The sequence below is a fragment of the Tachyglossus aculeatus genome, chromosome 20 (genome assembly GCF_015852505.1).
Source record: "Tachyglossus aculeatus isolate mTacAcu1 chromosome 20, mTacAcu1.pri, whole genome shotgun sequence".
NCBI classification, from domain to species: Eukaryota; Metazoa; Chordata; class Mammalia; order Monotremata; family Tachyglossidae; genus Tachyglossus; species Tachyglossus aculeatus.
In genome coordinates, this window is record NC_052085.1 from 6,587,227 (window position 1) to 6,608,015 (window position 20,789).

At 42.2% G+C, this 20,789-nt stretch overlaps 1 protein-coding gene across 1 annotated transcript in view; it reads right to left on the reverse strand.

Moving 5' to 3' along the window:
* The window catches only part of SUPT20H (SPT20 homolog, SAGA complex component), a 35,316-nt gene extending 15,181 nt beyond the window's left edge, over window positions 1-20,135 (reverse strand). The window contains exons 1-16 of the mRNA XM_038761638.1: window positions 20,055-20,135; window positions 15,691-15,773; window positions 14,992-15,053; window positions 12,599-12,634; window positions 12,008-12,066; window positions 11,838-11,904; window positions 10,466-10,592; window positions 9,681-9,784; window positions 8,803-8,919; window positions 8,610-8,663; window positions 5,558-5,697; window positions 4,880-5,036; window positions 4,728-4,784; window positions 3,671-3,742; window positions 2,718-2,875; window positions 289-321 (exon numbers count right to left, since the gene is read on the reverse strand). Coding sequence (XP_038617566.1) covers window positions 289-321; window positions 2,718-2,875; window positions 3,671-3,742; window positions 4,728-4,784; window positions 4,880-5,036; window positions 5,558-5,697; window positions 8,610-8,663; window positions 8,803-8,919; window positions 9,681-9,784; window positions 10,466-10,592; window positions 11,838-11,904; window positions 12,008-12,066; window positions 12,599-12,634; window positions 14,992-15,024 — 1,214 coding nt within the window. The 5' untranslated portion in view covers window positions 15,025-15,053; window positions 15,691-15,773; window positions 20,055-20,135. The remainder of the gene's footprint in view (window positions 1-288; window positions 322-2,717; window positions 2,876-3,670; window positions 3,743-4,727; window positions 4,785-4,879; window positions 5,037-5,557; window positions 5,698-8,609; window positions 8,664-8,802; window positions 8,920-9,680; window positions 9,785-10,465; window positions 10,593-11,837; window positions 11,905-12,007; window positions 12,067-12,598; window positions 12,635-14,991; window positions 15,054-15,690; window positions 15,774-20,054) is intronic.
* Between the last annotated feature and the right edge of the window lie 654 nt (window positions 20,136-20,789).

Consider the following 20,789-nt stretch of genomic DNA (forward strand, 5'->3'; position numbering starts at 1 on the left):
AGCTGCCAAAATTTCTGCTGTAGCAGCTGCCACACCCCCACCCCAGCCTGCGTTACAACAACACACATCTATTGGATAAAACAATACCTGGAAAATCATTTCCACCGCAGCTTCTCTTACTTTACATTCAGTGGCTTCCTGGACACTTCGAGGTTTGTTTTTTTAAACATCATTACATTTTAATTTTCACTGTTTAGTTCGGATTTATGCTTGCCTCTCAGAGGAAAATACTAATCCACTTAAAAAACAATCCAACCACAACCAAAAATTAAGGACTAAATATCTTACCGTTCAGCATCAGTTTTGGAACCAATAAGGAACCTGCAAAAAGGAAGACAAATTCAGACACGAGCTGGCTGGGTTGAGAAGCCTCAGGGTTGCTTCTAAAATACATTGCAGAGATTTTATATGATATAGGGAATCAGAAACTTAGAGGAAATTGAATTTTGCTTCTAAGGTGCTTTATCAAGTATTACAATAGGAAGAATGAGGTTGTAAGCATACTAAATTTCTAGGTGTCTACGATTTTGAAACACAATGGTTTAATATGAAATATGTTTCCTGTACTCTGGGAAACCATATAAAAGTGTTCATCTAGCAAATAAAAATACTCACTAATAGGAAAGATGAGTTTTCTCATTTAATAATAATATTAATGGCATTTGTTAAGCACTTGTGCAAAGCACTGTTCTAAGCCCTGGATTTAGCTACTAATTTTCAAAATCTGTAAAACAGCGACAAGGATGAAAGGTCCCAAAGGTGGAACTCTGAGAGGCTGTCCATCCTTACGAGTATGTGGCACATTAGAGGTACGGAGGCAGCATGGCTCTGGGAAAAGAGCAAGAAGCCAGGAGTCAGGACACCTGGGTTCTAATGCCTACTTGTCCACTGACCTACTGAATGAATCTGGGCAAAATCACTTTATCCCTCTGTGCCCGAGTTTCCCCATCGGCAAAATAAGGATAAGATTCATGCTCCTCCTTCCTCTTCAACTGTGAAACTCATCCCAGACTGAGCCCCCTCCTTCCTCTCCCTCTACCCATTCCCCCACCCTACCTCCTTCTCCTCCCCACAGCACCTGTATATATGTTTGTACAGATTTATTACTCTATTTTACTTGTACACACTTACTATTCTATTTATTTTGTTAATGATGTGCATGTAGCTTTACTTCTACTTATTCTGATGACACCTGTCCACATGTTTTGCTTTGTTGTCTGTCTCCCCCTTCTAGACTGTGAGCCCATTGTTAGGTAGGGACCGTCTCTATATGTTGCCAACTTGTACTTCCCAAGCGCTTAGTATAGTGCTCTGCACACAGTAAGCGCTCAATGAATATGACTGAATGAATGTGGGTCAGAGACTTTGACAGAGCTGACCACCTTGTAAGCAGCGTGGCTCAGTGGAAAGAGCCCGGGCTTTGGAGTCAGAGGTCGTGGGTTCAAATCCCAGCTCCACCACTTGTCAGCTGTGTGACTTTGGGCAAGTCACTTCACTTCTCTGGGCCTCCGTTCCCTCATCTGGAAAATGGGGATGAAGACTGTGAGCCCCACGTGGGACAACCTGATTACCTCGTATCTACCCCAGTGCTTAGAACAGTGCTTTGCACATAGTAAGCGCTTAACAAATACCAACATTATTATTACCCTAATTCCCACCTGTATAATAACTGTGGAATTTGCTAAGCACTGTTCTAAGAGCTGGGGTAGATACAAGATAACTGGGCTGGACATCATCACTGTCCCAAAAGTCGTAACCCGCATTTTACAGACGAGAGAACTGAGGCACAGAAGCTTAATGACTTGCCCAAGGTCACACAGCAAACGGCAAAACACAGGTCCTTCTAACACCCAGGCCCATGATCTATCCACAAGGCTACACTGCTTCTCACCCTGCTTTCCCAGCACTCAGCATAGTGCTCTGCACGCAGTAAGCATTTAATAAGTACTGTTACTTCTAGTACTACCGCAGTGCTTAGCATAGTAAGCATTCGCTTAATAAATACTATTATAAAAATTGGTAAGAAATATTAGAAGTTCCCAGTTTTCAACATTAAGCCTGTCAGAAAGGGTCACCACTAGCCTGAGAGTCAAAGGGACACCACTTAGGCTCTTTCCAACTACCCCTCCAACGATAAATCAACAATGAAGCATAACTTCAAGTACAAAGCCGACCACCATCTACCTAATCTCCTCACTGTACCTCGTTCTCGCCTGTCCCGCCATCGACCCCCGGCCCACGTCATCCCCCGGGCCTGGAATGCCCTCCCTCTGCCCCTCCGCCAAGCTAGCTCTCTTCCTCCCTTCAAGGCCCTGCTGAGAGCTCACCTCCTCCAGGAGGCCTTCCCACACTGAGCCCCTTCCTTCCTCTCCCCCTCGTCCCCCCTCCATCCCCCCATCTTACCTCCTTCCCTTCCCCACAGCACCTGTGTATATGTATATATGGTTGTACATATTTATTACTCTATTTATTTACTTATTTATTTATTTATTTTACTTGTACATTTCTATCCTATTTATTTTATTTTGTTGGTATGTTTGGTTCTGTTCTCTGTCTCCCCCTTTTAGACTGTGAGCCCACTGTTGGGTAGGGACTGTCTCTATGTGTTGCCAATTTGTACTTCCCAAGTGCTTAGTACAGTGCTCTGCATATAGTAAGCGCTCAATAAATACGATTGATTGATTAATAGCTGAAAAAGCTGTTATATAACAACTTACTGGGAAGGACTTGCCATGCTGTCATTGTCTTCACCACCTTTAAATGTCTGTATTTTGCCATAGTAAAGTGGATTACCAAGTGACTGAAAAATGGTCAGCTTTGTTTTCTGAAACTGACTGCCGACTTCACATTCAAACACATAATCATCTTTTATTTCCTAAAAGAGACAAAAGGTTATGAAAACCAGAGACCAACTGCGAGAAAATAAGATCTAATCAAATGACTTGAAAACAACTAAGAAAATTAGGAGGAAAACATTCTTAAGGATAAAATTTCATCAAATCCACAACTAAACAGGCCTTATGGATTATGGCCCATGGCTGGAAATGACTGTCCTGTGTAGATGAGGACTTCCCGATTAAAGGGGGCAAAAGTATCTTCTAAAAGGAGACCAGACATGTAGTTGGACTCAACCAACAGTATTTATTGAGAACCTACTTAACTCTCCACACCAAAGACATACTGCAAAAGGATGCCTACTAGACTTACAAAACACAGGCAAATAAAGTGCATAAGATGAATTCTTTGAACGTAATTCCCTCTTCTTTTGTTAATACTTCCTCCCACAGGATTTACAAAATATAGGTGACCATTTAAAATTATGAGGCTGTAGCTAATTAACAGGCAGGATTCCCCAATCTTTTCTATTTAATGGACTGTGGGTTGTTGGGTTTTTTTTGTGTGCGTTTTTTTTGGGTGGGGGGGAGGGTGCAATACAAGCCCTACTGGAAATCATATAATAATAAATTTAAAACAGAATGTACGCTAAAGTTTTTTTTTCCTTTGCAGATCGAGAGAAAAGCAAAGAAACGTTATAAAAGCAAAGAAAAGGTGGTGTTCTTTAAATGGTTGGTTTCTGATTTGGGGAACTGTTTTAAAAAATCTGCTTTTAAACTGGGAACACCTTCATCAAACATAAAAACCAGATTGGCGGGAGCCTCAAATTACTCACATGTGCTGGCCAGACAGTTGGCTGTGAGTCATCAGGTTTGAAAGACTTTTCCACTTTAGCGTATTTTTCCACCTAAAAAGAAAAAAATCCCCACAGTAGATTGTAACAATGCCTCAAATAGGATGACTAAAGGGAAGGTTTTGACAAATTCTACAATTCCTGAGTTGTACGAGCGCCACAGATTATCAATTTAAATACATGTATGTCAGCACTTTATTCCTTTACCACGATCAAGTGAAAACACATACTCAATCACAACTAAGTAATTTAACAGTGCCCAGAAAATTCCTTATGTATTCAGCAATAAAATGCCTTAAAAACTTATCTTTAAAATAGTTTTAAGGAAGAACAATCAATCCCTTCCACAGAAACTTTCTGTTTAAATAATCCAGTTCAGGACATGCAGTAAGAGTCAATTCTAATCTCCCTACTAAACCTGCAGATATTTGACTTTATGGCCGCCTCCAAATAGAGCTCTGAGGGAAAGAGTAAGAACAATAATGACTCTGTTTACTTGCTAACTTGAGCAACAAAATTTCTGGAGAAGGGGAATGAGCGACCAGAGGTTAACCACGAGGGTTATCACCAAGTGAAAGTCAGAGAGAGAGACCTGAGTAGGAGGATATAGTGTTATTACTGCTCATAACTAGTATTTTCAGACACACTCCTCTTCCTATTCATTCTCAGATTTTAACAGAATTATTAACATAAACAAGTTCTTTTTCCCAACTACAACCTACTACTGCTCAGTTCTTTAACTTCATTTTTTTAAATTAAAACTTCCTTTAATGTCTTGGGCTTTTCTATCAGTTCAAATTCATCCGTATAATGAAATTGAAGGGGGTCAATCAATTATGCGGGGCTTTTTTGTAAGGGTGCTCATGGAATGCAGACTTTAAAAAATATTAAATTACACAGGGGGTTGCTGACAGCAAAAGAAAAGTTCATTATATGATGGTTTTGACTTAAAAATTATTATGAAAGAATCTTACTGTATTACCTACACTTGGGTTTCTTTTATTAAAAAAAAAACACACACAACAACATTTGAACTTACATCCACTTCTGATGGTGCAGTTAAATAGCAGGGGTTCTGTTTCCACATATCCACACACTGTAAATTAAAGGACATTTTAAGTACATCGGTAACAAATTAAACAGAAACATTGCAGGTTATAAATTAGCTTTTTTTAAAAAGAAACTCCTTACACTCCCGGCTTTAGAAATTTTGAGGTCATACTGTTGAGCTGTTTTTCTTTCTTTTCTCTTCTGTAAATAATCAAGTAATCTGAGTTGAGGTGGCGTTGGGTACTGAGACACATCCTGCTGCCGATTCAGAGAAGACCTGGAATATCTCTTGAAGCACCTAAGAACAATGAGAGGGCCACACTAGGAGATGCTTTCAAAAAAGCCTATAAAAGACGATTACCTGCATATGTGAATCAATAGGTACACTATATAAAATCACAATTTAAGATTGATTTTTTAAAAATTAGCTTTATAGTTTACTGTAACAGGAAAAAAAAAATTACAACTAGCCTGGCTATTTTGAGTCTCTCATTCTCCTCAGAGTCTCATCCTCTGACTCTTTAGAACTTTTCAAAAGTCTAACCCTATGGCTTAAACATTTACTCTTTTATCACTTGGTGTGATTTTTATTGTTTTGGTAAGCACCTGTCTATTGAAAATTTAAGAAGAAATTCACTCTTGAATGTTTTCACATGCCAATTTGTATAACCATCCAATTAAAATAGTCTCCACTTAAAATTCAAAACACCCACATACTGAGGGGAAGGTGGAAATCGTTATCTTCATGTGTAACATAGGAAAATGAAATTTTGGGATCCTCTCCTAGCTAGGAGCTCTTCTGCTACCATGCCCAGTTACCGTTTCATTGGGCGGGTATTCATCTTCTGTTTGTTATAAAGAAGTCTGTTGGCTGTGCAGGTCACCGCTATGGAAGGGTCCAGACACAATGGTTCCGCTGTGGCCAAGATCAGTTGGCTTTCAAGAAGAAGTTTGTCTTCCTAAAATGAATACATGCATGTCACAGAAGGGTTAAGACATGTCAAATACATGACAATATCCAAACAGAGAATTTAATCCCATAATCCCAAGAAATGCTACTTGGAATTTCCTGCTCAAGATGACAGTTAAATGCAGTGTTTAAGGTTAATGTTGCAACCGATGGAGCACTGGGCATTTTACTGTATAAAGAGACTTTTATTAACAATCGAGGCACACATTTGGCCTGAGGAAACACATGATTGGCAGACTGTCCAAAACAGAACTCCTCAACTTCGCACCCAAACCCTCTTCTCCCCATCAGTGTAGATAATATCACTAAACTCCTTGCCTCACAAGACTGTCACCTTGATATTACCCTTGACTCGTCTTTCATTCAACCTGCATTTTCAACCTGTCACCAAATCCTGTCTGTTCTACCCTCACAATATCTTTAGAATTTGCCCCTTCCTCTCCAACCAAGTTGCTACAATGCTGGTCCAAACACTTACATAGCCTGCCTTGTACATTGGCCTCCTTGCTGACCTCCCTGCCTCCAGTCCATATTTCACTCTGCTGCCTGGATCACTTTCTTTAAAAAATGAACCTGTGCACATCTCCTTAAAAACCCCCACGAGTTGCCTACCCATCTCCACATCCAACAGAAATTTCTTATCATCGGGTTTAAGGCACTCAATCAGCTCTCCCCCTCCTGCCTTACCTCACACCTCTACCACTACAACTCAGCCTGCAGACTTAGCTCCACCACTAACAAACTTCCTGAACCTCAGTCTCACCTATCTCACCATCGACACCCTGCTTATGTCCTCCCTCCTGACTGTAGCTCGCTCCCCTTTTACATCTGACAAGACCATCACTCTCCCCTTTTTCAAAGTCCTACTGAAATCCTACCTCCTCCAAGAAGTCTTCCATGACTAGCCTCTGATCTCCTCGACCTATTCTCCTTCCCTTCTGTGTCATCTACACATTGGTCTGTACCCCTAAGCACTCTGATACTCACTCCATTCCCATAGCACATATTTACAAATCATTTCACTCTGCTGCTGCTTCCTTATCTGTAGTTTACTTTAATGCCTGTTTCCTACAACTATATTTTAAGCTCTGTAAAAGCAGGATCTTGCCTACCAACAATACTGAATTGTATTCTCCTATGCATTTAGGACAGTGGTCTATACATATAAGCACTCAATAAATAATATTGATTGACTACCAAAGACTTTCACTGATGAGAAGTCACAGTATTTTGACAGCAGTACCTGATGGGTAATGGCCAATTTATAATGACCAAATCACAATGTAATGCTCTTTTTCTGGATCTAACTAATGTATCAGAGAGAATAACTGGCTAGGATTCCTGGACTCACTCTATTGTGATGAAATAGCTTTCAAGCACTATTAGTATTTTACCTGTCAGTTGATTAAAATATATTTTGTTGAATGTTTTACTATACTTGAAAGCAGAGGTGTTTTTTAAGTGTGGGGCTCAATTTTAAAAATACAGTATATTAAGTGACTTGTTTCGATTTTTTTTGCAATAATAAAAGTACTTCTCCCTTTCAGCTACCAAAGAAGACATAAACTTGGAAGAGGAGAATGGAGAAGATTTCACTGGGTAATAGATTTTTATTTCTACAGCTTGCCATCACATTTCACAGTGAGGGTGACCTGGTCTACTGAAATTTCCTTTTATGTTGACAACTGAACTACTGTTCTATAAATCCACGCAAAACAATTATGAAAAGAAGTATCTGTCAACCCAGTATTAGGGTCTGGGTATAGGACAGAGTAAGGCATGGCAAGAGGGGAAGAGAGCTTTGCAGGAACACTGTTTCCAGCTGCAAATTTAGGGAGGTGGCCAAGGCCTACTCAGTGGTCTTAGAGAGGGAGATGGCTTCCTTGGCATTAGACAAAAGCCCTAAGAGAGTTAGGAGGCCCTAAAATAACCACTAAGTCCCCATAATCCCGGTCTCACAGGTCATGTTTATTATCATTATTGACTACTTACAATCTACATATTAACAATAATTAATGGTAGTAATAATTAAGTGCTTACTATGTACCGAAGACTGTATGATAAGCTGCCGTAATGACAAGATAATTAGGTTGGACAAAGTCCCAGGCCCACATGGGACCCACAAACTAAATAGGAGGGAGAATAGGCATTGATCCTCATCTTACAAATGAGGAAACCGAGGCACAGAGAAACTAAATGACTTGCCCGAGATCACACTGCAGGCAAGTGGCAGTGCCAGGATTAGAATTCAGTTCCTCTGACTCCCAAGTCCTTGCTCTTTCCACTGGGCCATGAAGGGGATGGGCTGTGTCAAAAGTGTTAGCTCTTGGCGGGCACAGAACATGTCACTTTTTTCTTTGTATCAACCATTCAATCAATCAATGGCATATATTGAATGCTTTGTGCAGAGTACTGCACTAAGTGCCTGGGAGAGTTCAATATAACAGAGTTAGTAGACATGTTCTCCGCCCACAACGAGCTTACAGTTTAGAGATTTGTTTTTGATTAAATACCTTTATATTTCCCAAGTTCTTAATACAGTACACTGAACGCTGTTGGGAGCACAATAAATATTATGACCACCAGATATACAAGGCCAGACCAGTTAAAGTCTCCAGAGGGTATGCTCAAGAGCCCCAGATTAGTGCCTCTCCATCAGATTTTAAGGTCCACAGAGAATTCTCTGATCATCCCTGAGAGGAACCGGCATGAACATTTTTATATGTAAAACGGATCTATGGGTTTATGGTAGATGGCACTTTCTTTTTTATTCAATCAATATTATTTATTGAGTAACTCACTCCGCAAAGCATTACATTAATGTTTTGATCTCTCTGGCAATTCTTTTATCTATCATAAATACAGAAAGAACACGGGACACACATAGAATTCCGTATTTACCTGGGTCCATTTATGGTTATCACTTGTTATTGAATGCACATCACAAATTAAAGTCTGGAAAAAATAAATTATTGCTTTTAAATGATGCAACAATAGAGACCATCATTCATTCATTCATTCAAGCACACACATTTGGCTATGTAACGTATTATTCAAGAGCCTACGAGAAAGAATTTAACCAGACACATCTTACCTGCATTGTTGGGCGCAAAAGAACATGCCTACTTTGGTGACCTGGAGATTTCATATTACCAGACTGCCTGTAGTCACGAATTTCGGCTATGACACACCCACAGTGAAAAATATTAACCTTTCAGAAGGAGGAAAAGAAACAGCTTTGGTTAACTTTACCCTCAAAAAAGGGATCAATCTGCTGATGGGAATAAAATACTCCCTATTTTTGGCCCTCCATAAATTCCTTCCATCACTTGTCACCTGACACAGGATTCCTTAGAAGATTCTGAAGGCCTTTCATCAACGCTTTGGGAGCTTTCTTCCCTCTCCTTGAGCCGTCACAGGCATTTCCTATTCCTTCCCCATCTCCATCTCTTTCCAGTTATTCCCCCATGTACCACTCCCCGCCTTACGCCTTCCTGCTCTCTGGTCTTTTCACCTCCTGGCTTCCCAGCTGTATCGGTGGCCACTTTTTTTTAGCCCTGACTGGACAGACAATTCTTTTTCCAGTCTCAATTTCTGGACAGACAATAAAAAGACATGCCACATCCTCGCTTTGGGACACTTTTGGGGACAAAAGAATAGTTCTCTCTTCACACCTACATTTCCATGAACGCAGTCACTTGCTACTTACAATTATTTCCTCCTAGGAGATTCCCAACTGGGGAGCTACTACTGGTTTTAATGGGTACTGAAATATCTGATCCAGGGTTAAACCTGATGGAACCGAAGATCCTAAAATGTTGTTTATACTGTGTATTATGCTGTTGTAGAATCTCCATTTGGTTCTACAACAGCATAATACACAATATAAACAAAACGTTCATTACTCCTCACCATTTGTAAACTCTGTGTCTGTCAACCAAAAATCTAAAGGGAAGCAAAAATATTTCACACCTGAGATTTTTCCAGGAGGTCAACCAAAATTGGAGGTAATTCTTCTGCGTCTAAGTATTCGAGCAATTCGCCTTCTTCATAAGGCAGTCGAATGGTCTCAGAATCTGCATTTGAAATGAAAGACAGTAGCTTGTGTACACGAACTAAGAGATACTGCTAGCATAAAGCTTTTCATCCGAGGGGATCCAAAATCACTCTGTTTTTACACCATTTGAGGATATTACTTTATTCATAACTGGTAAGCATGTTTTGTTGCTAAAGTATCGAAAACTTGAAGATAAACAGAAGAGAAATAGTGGCTCACAGTGAAAGTTCAAAAGGTTAAGGGAAATAGCACTTCAGTTCTAGACTACTCTTGACTATTCATTTTGTCTCTCGTAGGAAATACAGTGAAGCTTGACACCGGACACACCTCAACATCTTATCGCCACTGCATCACTTGGTGAAAAGCCCACATGCTTTCCTTGAACGATCCCCACTGGACTGGTCTTTGCAACCCACTGTTAATGTGTTTTCCAAAAGGAAGATGTATTATTTCCATCACAGGTGAGAGAACTTGAAATTCTATCCCCAGAGTTTCTGAGTAATCCTAACTCTCAGCATCTGCCTGCCTACTTACCCACTCAGACACGGGTCCACATACTACTTTTCAGCTTTTTCTATCAAAGGCTGAGTGGCCCCGCAGACAATTCATTTCAGTCCTTTAGATCTCAAATTTATGTTCCTGGCTCAAGAAAAACAAACATTAAAATGCAAGCAGGAGTCGAGCAATTCACGTGACTTACCTGAGCCATTCTTTCCCCTGAGCATCAGAGAATAGCCTTCGTTTCCTGGGTAGAGATTGACTACTAAACAGGAAAGAGTCTCCTGCATAACAAGCTTCTCCAACAAGTTCACATTTCGTCTCAGCTTCTGCTTTAAAAGGAGACAGTGCTGATGAAAATGATCAGTCATATCCCTTAATGGATAAAGCCTGTTTTGTTCTTGGAAGAACAAAAGGCAAGCAAAGAAAACACAGACTTTCTGACAGCCCAGTCATATCTAGTAACTCTCTGGCAGTCCAAGACGAATATTCAAATCCCTACAATTTACCAACTAAATTATGTCAGACCAATTCAGCCCTACCACGTTTAGGTAAATATCCCTATACTTTCCCATTAGTACATGCTCGGCACACAGCAAGCACTGAGTAAATACCACAGATTATTTGATTTGAGCAACGAAGGAATGTAATAAAAAACAAAACTAAATATTATTTTTAAGCCCCGAAAATGCAGGGAATCAGTATTAGAAGGCTTTAAAATCCATAAAATACATGATTCTAAATTGCATTTTTATACGCTACCAAGTTTTCCCTAAATGGATTTTTTTTAAAACCACAAAAATTTCTAAAGCAGGAATGAACATTTCCATCTATATTTTTACTATGAACACAGAGTTTGGATCCTTCTCTAGCAGCCCTGTAAATACCGAATGCGGATTCACGGTCTTGCCGAACATTTCAGCTAAAAGCTGGCCCAAAAGACAGCAACTTTTCCACCCTGAAGGAAACATGGATGGAAAACACATTTTTTTAAAAGTATCAAACACCAGTGCAGCATCTATCCCAACACTTAGCACACAGCTTGGCACACAGTAGGTACTTAACAAATACCATAATTATTACTATTAATAATAAAATACTATTCATTCATTCATTCAATCGTATTTATTGAGCGCTTACTGTGTGCAGAGCACCGTACTAAGCGCTTGGGAAGTACAAGTTGGCAACACATAGAGTCGGTCCCTACCCAACAACGGGCTCACAGTCAAGAAGGGGGAGACAGACGACAGAACAAAATATATTAACAAAATAAAATAAATAGAACAGTAAATATGTACAAGTAAAATAGAGTAATAAATCTGTTAAATAAATAAATAAATACAGGTGCTGTGGGGAGAGGAAGGCGGGGGGATGAGGAGGGGGAGAGGAAGGAGGGGGCTCAGTCTGGGAAGGCCTCCTGGAGGAGGTGAGCTCTCAGTAGGTCTAAGAAGGTAAGAATGGAAAAGATCTTTTAAAAATCGGTCTACAATTAAAATCATACTTCCTTTAATTTCCTACAGAAAAGGCCATTTCCAATAGCTACTGATGATCATTTAAAGACAAATTCTACTTACCTTTATCTCAGGCTCTTTTTCACATTCTTCTATGTACAAGTCATATAGTTTCTGATATACAGATTTCCTAAAAAAGGCACAAAAATATAAAGATAAGAAAACCACAGCTATTACTGTGAATTCTAAATGTTAAAATAAATTATGAAAAAGCACGCTTGAGGGTACACTACCTTCCACTAGATAAATATTTCCGTTTAGGAGGTCTCTGACGGGCACTTTCAATGATATACTAAAAAAGAAGGGTTTGTGATACGTATTTTTTAAAAAAATCTTGAATACTTTTTTAAAAATTTCAAGCCTGATGGTTCTACTAAAATAAATGAGAACAGTTCTTGAATCTTAAACCTTCTGAAACTTGCACGTTTGATATGATTTAGGTGGCAAATTTATTGATAGTGCATTAATAATGTACTAAATTGATGTTACAAACATCATCTTAGCATTTAATCACGACTTTGTAAAATGCTCACATCTGTTATTTTGCAGCTCTATCAAAAATTTATAAGGTGGGAACGTAGAACATTTATTACTGCTGTCCACCTATGTTAAAAAGTATTTGGATTTCACTGTTCAAGTATCAGGTGACTTCAGATCCCCTTGATAGGTATCTAAATTATTTGTTCCATTTTCTATCCTCTCTCTATAAATATACATTTAAAAACAATCTACTTGGAATCCGCACAAAATAAACATGGATTAATTTCAATTGAATCAGCTCAGTGTATTAGGCATTTATATTTCAGTACATTCGTTCTATTTACCTCTGCTCGATCCAAAGCCAGTTCTAAAGCTTGTTGCTGTAAGATTTACAAACAATTTACATGAGAATGTTAGCTCTTTTTACATCCAAGCAACAGAATAACCACCTGAAAATTATGATTGCGGCTGCACAGATTTTTCTTTATTTTTTCCCCAAAGTTGCTGATCAAATACACCATTACCACATTATCAGACTATTCAACCAAGAGTAAACAGAACTAAGGGTTCCAGAAATAATCCAGAAAAATCTCGAACACTCTTAAGAATTACACAATTTTTAAAGTTGTGCTAGTCCAATACAACAAACAACTTTGACAGTGGACGGACGTACTAACACAATCAACAGAAGTCTCCGTAAGAACTAAAAGGCTCTTCCTTAATCTGGAAACATTTCTGACATTAATTAAAGTAACTTAATGGTGTAACACTGCACGGCAGATTTCAAAACTGACAACACTGAAAAAATTGGGGGTAAATTAACATGAAATTCTAGACTGTGAGCCCACTGTTGGGTAGGGACTGTATATGTTGCAAGCTTGTACTTCCCAAGCACTTAGTACAGTGCTCTGCACACAGTAAGCGCTCAATAAATACGATTGATTGATTGAAATGATTCACTTAAAATTCCCATGGCTTTAATTCTTGTAGCTTTAGAAACCCAAGTAAAGAAGGATGGCCCACTCTGTGTACAATAACCTGGCTCCACCTAGCAAGATATACCTAAGAATATTCCCCCATGAATTTCTCTCATCAACTATTGATACACACTTTCCTCCCCTCCACTCTAAATTTCAGATAACCTTCCAACAAAGGTGGGGGGGGACTGTGTTGACCAGTACTAGATGAAAATCAATCAGTGGCATTAATTGAGAACTCACTGTGTGCTGAGCATTGCACTATGCACTTGGGAGAGTACAATATAATAGAGATGTACTTCCAATTTGTACTTTCCAAGCGCTTAGTACAGTGCTCTGCACATAGTAAGCGCTCAATTTGATTGATTGATTGATGATCAACATAACCCCTGCCCACAAGGTGTTTACAGACTACTGGGGGGGGCGGCTTTCAGATGGGCTTGAAGTCACGGAGAGCTGTGATTTGGAAGACTGAAAGAGAGGTTGAGATGAGAATGTGTCACATTGAATGGGTTAGTAAGGGTGAATGAGAGTTTCACCTTGATGAAGAAAAGGCTGGGCAATCACTCAAGGTTTTTGAGGAGATTTGAAAAAGCACAAAAACAAAATCCATCAGATATGTGTTGCACATTTATGCACAAGCCCACTTGGGATTCCCACTAAGTACTTCTATCCTTATTGACAGGGAAGAGGCCTAGATTTATTTCAGAGGATCATCCCATCAGCGGGTCTATTGCTTCAGTAAGGCTGGTTTTAAGGTTAACTTTATTCCAAAGGATTTGCAGAAAAGAGTAGAGAAACAAAAAAGGGGGATTAGACCAAGCCTTTTTATAATCGGCAAAGGCTACAGCCTTCGCTGGTTTGGGAACACTGAATCACTACCTAATTCCTTACTCCCTTTCGCCAACCTTTGGAAACAGCAAAAAAGCAAACAAGTCTGGCTTAAAGACAAAGAGACCAAAAAAGCTAAAAGTCCCTTCTCAGAAGAGCAGGGTGATGCCAAAATCAATAAAATATATCAAGCTTGATTTTTTTTTTAGGGTTAAAAATGCTTCAATTCCCGGGTGCAAAGGTAAGCTCCTCTAGACTGTAAGCTAACTGTGGGCAGGGACCATGTTTACCAACTCTGTTATATTGTATTCTCCCAAGAGCTTAGTACAGTACTTTGCACACACTAAGCACTCAATAAATACGACTGATAGAGTCGTAAAAATAAGATAGACACTGAGATAAGCATTCATGTGCAGAGATGAAAATCAACACTTAGACTCTATATTAGGTGACAATGTGTGTTGAGGAGAATGTAGGGAAGAACGACTTGTACTCCCCAAGCGCTTAGTACAGTGCTCTGCACACAGTAAGCGCTCAATAAATACAGCTGAATGAATGAAACCTCCTTGTGCGCGGGTTTATTTCAGGACTGGTTGATTACTGATGACAATCTCAGGGTGGCTTGCAAAAGAATGGGAATCAATCCGTGACGGCCTCAGGAAGAAATGGAGTTTGAAAGTGAAGTCTGAATATGGTTTCTGAAGGAAGACAGGGCTGAAGTGTGCTGAAGGGGAGGGAGGCGTGAGCTGTGACAGAACAGGGGGCAACTGGAAAAATAAGTTTCAGAGGAGAGAGTAACAAACTGGGCAGTAGCATCAGAAGGAAGCTGGCATGTGTGAAATATGGATTATGGAAAGCCTTGAAATGGAGAATCTGGCGGGGTTTTTTTAATAGACAGGCAACAGGAAAGCACTGGATTATATACTAACATTTAAATCACACCCTCTCTTCTTTGCTTGCATTGGGTATTGACAATGGTGAACTCCTTGCACTGCAGAGGAAAAATTATTGGGTTAAACTGCCTTCCCTGTATCCTTAAGTATAATTTTAATTTGCCACCCTTCAGTGAATTCAATGCTTCAAGCTGACACATTTGAAGAAAGGCTAAATGGAGAGGGACTGGGAGGAGTGGGGAGGATGACAGCTATTCAGAAAGGAGAAAACAACAGGTTCTATAACGAGTTCTTAGTCAGTCTAAAGGAGTGCCAAATCTCCTCCTCCCATGGGCAGTCACCCTATTCCTGGAGAGTCTCTCTGAATAAATGGCACCACCCACCTCTTCGTTTTTGGCTCATCAAGAGAACAAGAGGCTTGCCATATTAAGAGGGAAAAGAGGTGTGGATCCTTTGGATGCCAATATTTGCAACCACGTGGAATTTTTTTTTAAAGAACACTCTTCCCAAAGTAGTCCCAGTATCTTCAAAGAAGCAATTCCTTAAAGCAATCAATGGTATTTATTGAACACAGTGTGCAGAGCACTTTACTAGGCACATGGGAAAGTCCAATTCAATAGAGCTGGTCAACTCGATCCCTTTTAGATTTCTTTTTTATTCTTTATGATCATTTTACCATGGCTTCACTTACGAAAAATATAAGGATTTCATCATCTTTCATGAAAAACATCTTACCATTGTAGTATAAAATAAATGTCCAAAGGGGAGGAGATAATAACGTGTTGAAGTAGGCAGGTGATCATATCAAGCTAAAAGTACTGTAAAATAGAAAGGGAAAGAAAATATTTCACTGAAGGTAATCTAGAAAGCAAAGATATGCCATAATTATTAGAGGTAGCATGACTAGCCAGGAAAATTACTTGTTAATCACATATACTTGCTTTCATATTAACAACACCTCACACCAAAGGAATCGCAAAACACATTTACAGAGCTTGGTTTAAATGATCATTTTTCGCTAATTACTGAAGTCTCTCAACTCAACTGAAACAAACAGTTTTCAGATTATTGTCATCAGCTACTTAAATTCGGCAAATGTTCTTAACTGTCCTCAAGAAATCATTGTCTACCCACAGAATCAGGCCGAGAGTTATTATTTATTTAAGATGGCTGCTGACAATATTTCTAAATACTGGACAGTCCTTTGCTGACTCAGAAGTAATAGACAGTAGGTTACCCGCATTACACAAGTTACACAAAGTTACATAATGATGTTATTTGGCATCTTTTTCAAAAATCTGTGGAACCCAGAGCGGGTTTGCTGAACACCCCTGTCCATCGCACCTTGCTCAGGTGCCATTGTGTTTTCCCTCCCAGGTACTGTGGGGAAGGGAAGTTGAGCTTTAAAAAAAATATATGAATGGTGGCCATTAAAAAAAAAACCAACCAAAAAACCACCTGATGTTATACCAGTATTGGACTGGAACAGGTCAGCCGAATAACAGGACAAATGGCTCTATTTCAGTCAGTCAATCGTATTTATAATGTACTCTCCCAAACATTTAGTACACAGTAAGCACTTAATATGACTAATTGACCAAATGCCATATCTCAACTCTTTAGAAGCAATAACCTATTATCACTGAGCCAGTTACCCACTGGAATATTTGGAGACAACTCTGTTTACCAGTTCTCTCACTTATGGTGTTACTGAGCACTCACTTATTTGCCGGGCACTATGCTAACGACTAACAAAGTACCCTGTACTTCACAATCTGAGAATCTCACAGAGGGGAAAGTAGGTCAAAACAGCACCAATTTCACTCATCCCTTTGCAGCTAAGTCAAGGTGTGAAAGAGGCATTGAATAGTTTAGACTACTCTGCGTTTTGCTCTGAATGTAAATTGCTGAAAACTAAGTCTTTTTAATTCATTAGTCTGATAGATTTTACTTCTTAAAAATATTGTTAAACAAGAATATATCCCACTTATTATGCCTGTCCCTCATACCTAGCATGCTTCCCGACAATGCACACGATAACGTCTATATTAGGCCTCAAACCGGACTGCCAAGTGACAGGAGAGCCCCTCATTCATTCAATCGTATTTACTGAGCGCTTACTGCATGCAGAGCACTGTACTAAGCGCTTAGGAGAGCACAATACAGCAATAAATCGTCTTCCCTCTCTTTCAGGGTTTCTGTATACAGGACTTTAGCTCTTGGCCCATGGAACCCAAGTGATTTTAATTGCTTCCTTTGTTGCAGGCCTTTTCCCTTGTCCCCCAGGACCATCCTTTTGAGTTCTCACCCTCAGAGAGCTGTCACTTCTGGGCTCCTCTGACCTTTGTCCCCTCCCCTCGTCCCCCTCTCTGACCTCTCCATCTTCCCATCGCTCACCCCTGACCCCTTTCTCACCCCCCTTCCTCTTCTCCCCTGTTCCTCTCCCACTCTTCATTCATTCATTCAATCGTATTTATTGAGCTCTGACTGCGTGCAGGGCACTGTACTAAGCGCTTGGAAAGAACAATACAGCAATAGAGGCGACCCGTGCCCACAATGGGCTTAAAGTCGGGGTGGGAGGGGGCAGAAATCAAAACAAGTAAACATGCATCCATATAAATAAATATAGATACATAAGTGCTGTGGGGCGGGAAGACGGGGGCGGGGATGAGCAAAGGGAGTCGAGGTGACGCGGAAGGGAGGGGGAGCTGAGCAAAGCTCGATGTTGCCAAATTGTACTTTCCTAGCACTTAGTACGGGCTTTGGAGTCAGAGGTCATGGGTTCAAATCCCAGCTCCGCCGCTTGTCAGCTGTGTGACTTTGGGCAAGTCACTTCACTTCTCTGGGCCTCAGTACTTCATCTGTAAAATGGGGATGAAGATTGTGAGCCCCACATGGGACAACCTGATCACCTTGCATCCTCCCCAGCGCTTAGAATAGTGCTTTCCACATAGTAAGCACTTAACAAATACGAACATTATTATTATTAATAAATACGATTGAATGAATGAATGAAAAGGGGGGCTTAGTCTGGGAAGGCCTCTTGGAGGAGGTGTGACCCCTCCATCACCCCACTCCTCACCCGACCCCTTCCTCTTCTTCCCTCTGCCCCTCTCCTACTTCCCACCCGTGAGCCCTCTCCTTATAATAATAATGATGGCATTTATTAAGCGCTTACTTTATGCAAAGCGCTGTTCTAAGCGTTGGGGAGGTTACAGGGTTATCAGGTTGTCCCACGGGGGGCTCCCAGTCTTCATCCCCATTTGACAGAGGAGAGAACTGAGGCCCTGAGCAGTTAAGTGACTTCCCCAAAGTCCCACAGCAGACAAGTGGCGGGGCCGGAATTTAAACCCACAACCTCTGACTCCAAATAATAATAATGACATTTATTAAGCGCTTACTATGTGCAAAGAACTGTTCTAAGCGTTGGGGAGGTTACAGGGTGATCAGGTTGTCCCACGGGGGGCTCCCAGTCATCATCCCCATTTGACAGAAGAGGGAACTGAAGCCCTGAGAAGTTAAGGAACTGAGGCCCTTCTAGACTGTGAGCCCACTGTTGGGTACGGAGCGTCTCTACATGTTGCCAACTTGTACTTCCCAAGCGCTTAGTACAGTGCTTTGCACACAGTAAGCGCTCAATAAATACGATTGATTAAGTGACTTGCCCAAAGTCCCACAGCAGACAAGTGGCGGAGCCGGAATTTGAACCCATGACCTCTGACTCCAAATAACAACAATAATGACAGCATTTACTAAGCGCTTACTACGCGCAAAGCAGTGTTCTAAGCGTTGGGGAGGTTACAGGGTGATCAGGTTGTCCCACGGGGGGCTCCCAGTCTTAATCCCAACTCCACCACATGTCTGCTGTGTGATCTTGGGCAAGTCACTTAACTTCTCTGGGCCTCAGTTCCCTCATCTGTAAAATGGGGATTAAGACTGTGAGCCCCACATGGGACAACCTGATCACCCTGTCTCCTCCCCAGCGCTTAGAACAGTGCTTTGCACATAGCGCTTAACAAGTGCCAATTATTATTATTATTATCATTAATCCCCATTTGACAGATGAGGGAACTGAGACCCACAGACGTGATTTGCCCAAAGTCCCACAGCAGACAAGTGGCAGAGCCGGAATTTGAACCCATGACCTCTGACTCCAAATAATAACAATAATGATGGCATTTACTAAGGGCTTACTATGTGCAAAGCACTGTTCTAAGCGTTGGGGAGATTACAGGGTGATCAGGTTGTCCCACGGGGGGCTCCCAGTCTTAATCCCAACTCCACCACATGTCTGCTGTGTGATCTTGGGCAAGTCACTTAACTACTCTGGGCCTCAGTTCCCTCATCTGTAAAATGGGGATTAAGACTGTGAGCCCCACATGGGACAACCTGATCACCCTGTATCCTCCCCAGCGCTTAGAACAGTGCTTTGCACATAGTAAGCGCTTAACAAATGCCAACTATTGTTATTATCATTAATCCCCATTTGACAGATGAGGGAACTGTGACCCACAGACGTGACTTGCCCAAAGTCCCACAGCTGACAAGTGGCGGGGCCGGAATTTGAGCCCATGACCTCTGACTCCAAATAATAATAATGACGGCATTTATTAAGCGCTTACTATGCGCAAAGCACTGTTCTACGCGTTGGGGAGGTTACAGGGTGATCAGGCTGTCCCACGGGGGGGGGGGGGGGGGCTCACGGTCCTCATCCCCATCTGAGGTAACTGAGGCCCGGAGAAGTGCCTTGCCCAAAGTCACCCAGCTGACAGGCGGCGGAGCCGGGATTTGAACCCATGACGTCTGCCTCCAAAGCCCGTGCTCTCTCCACCGAACCACAATACTTCTTCCCTAATAATAGTAGTAATAATGATGGTATTTGTTAAGCGCTTAGTGACCACCCCTTCTCATCCCTCAGCGGCCCGGCCTTGCCCAACGCCTCAGCCGGCCCAGCCGGGCCCGAGGCGGAGGGCGCGCACAGCCTGCCGGGACGGGGCGGGGGGCACGGGCTGGCAGGAGATGGCAAGGGGGTGGCAAGGGGATGGCAGGGGGTGTGTGTGGGGGGGTGGCAGGCTGGGGGTCTCCGGGCCGCCCGGTACCTGTGGCCGAGGCGGCGCCGCTGGGCCTCGTCATGGCCCGCTGGGAAGCAGGTCCGGCCCAGCCGGCCCTCCCCGCTCCCCGCCGCCTCTTCCGACTAGGCCGCGCTGAGAGCGGCGGAAAAGGCGGGGCTCCGGGGCCTCTCAGGCCGCACCCCCCGCCCGCCATTGGGGCTTCGGCTGACGGGCAAGAGACTGACGGCGCCGCCTCAGGACGGACGCCCGAAGGGGCAACCTGAGGAGAGACGCCCGAGGTGGCAACCTGAGGAGAGAGGCCCGAGGGGGCAGCCATGATTATAGAGACCTCAGGGGGCAACCTGAGGAGAGAGGCCTGAGGGGCAAACTGAGGAGAGACGCCCGAGGGGCAACCTGAGGAGAGAGACCTGAGGAGGCAGCCATGATTAGAAAGACCTCAGGGGGCAACCTGAGGAGAGAGGCCTGAGGGGGCAACCTGAGGAGAGACGCACGAGGGGGCAACCTGAAGAGAGAGGCCCGAGGGGCAAACTTGAGAGAGGCCCGAGGGGGCAGCCGTGATTAGAAAGACCTCAGGGGGCAACCTGAGAAGAGAGGCCTGAGGGGGCAACCTGAGGAGAGAGACCTGAGGAGAGAGGCCCGAGGGGGCAGCCATGATTAGAGAGACCTCAGGGGGCAATCTGAGAGAGGCCCCAGGGGCAACCTGAGGAGAGAGGCCCGAGGGGGCAACCTGAGGAGAGACGCACGAAGGGGCAACCTGAAGAG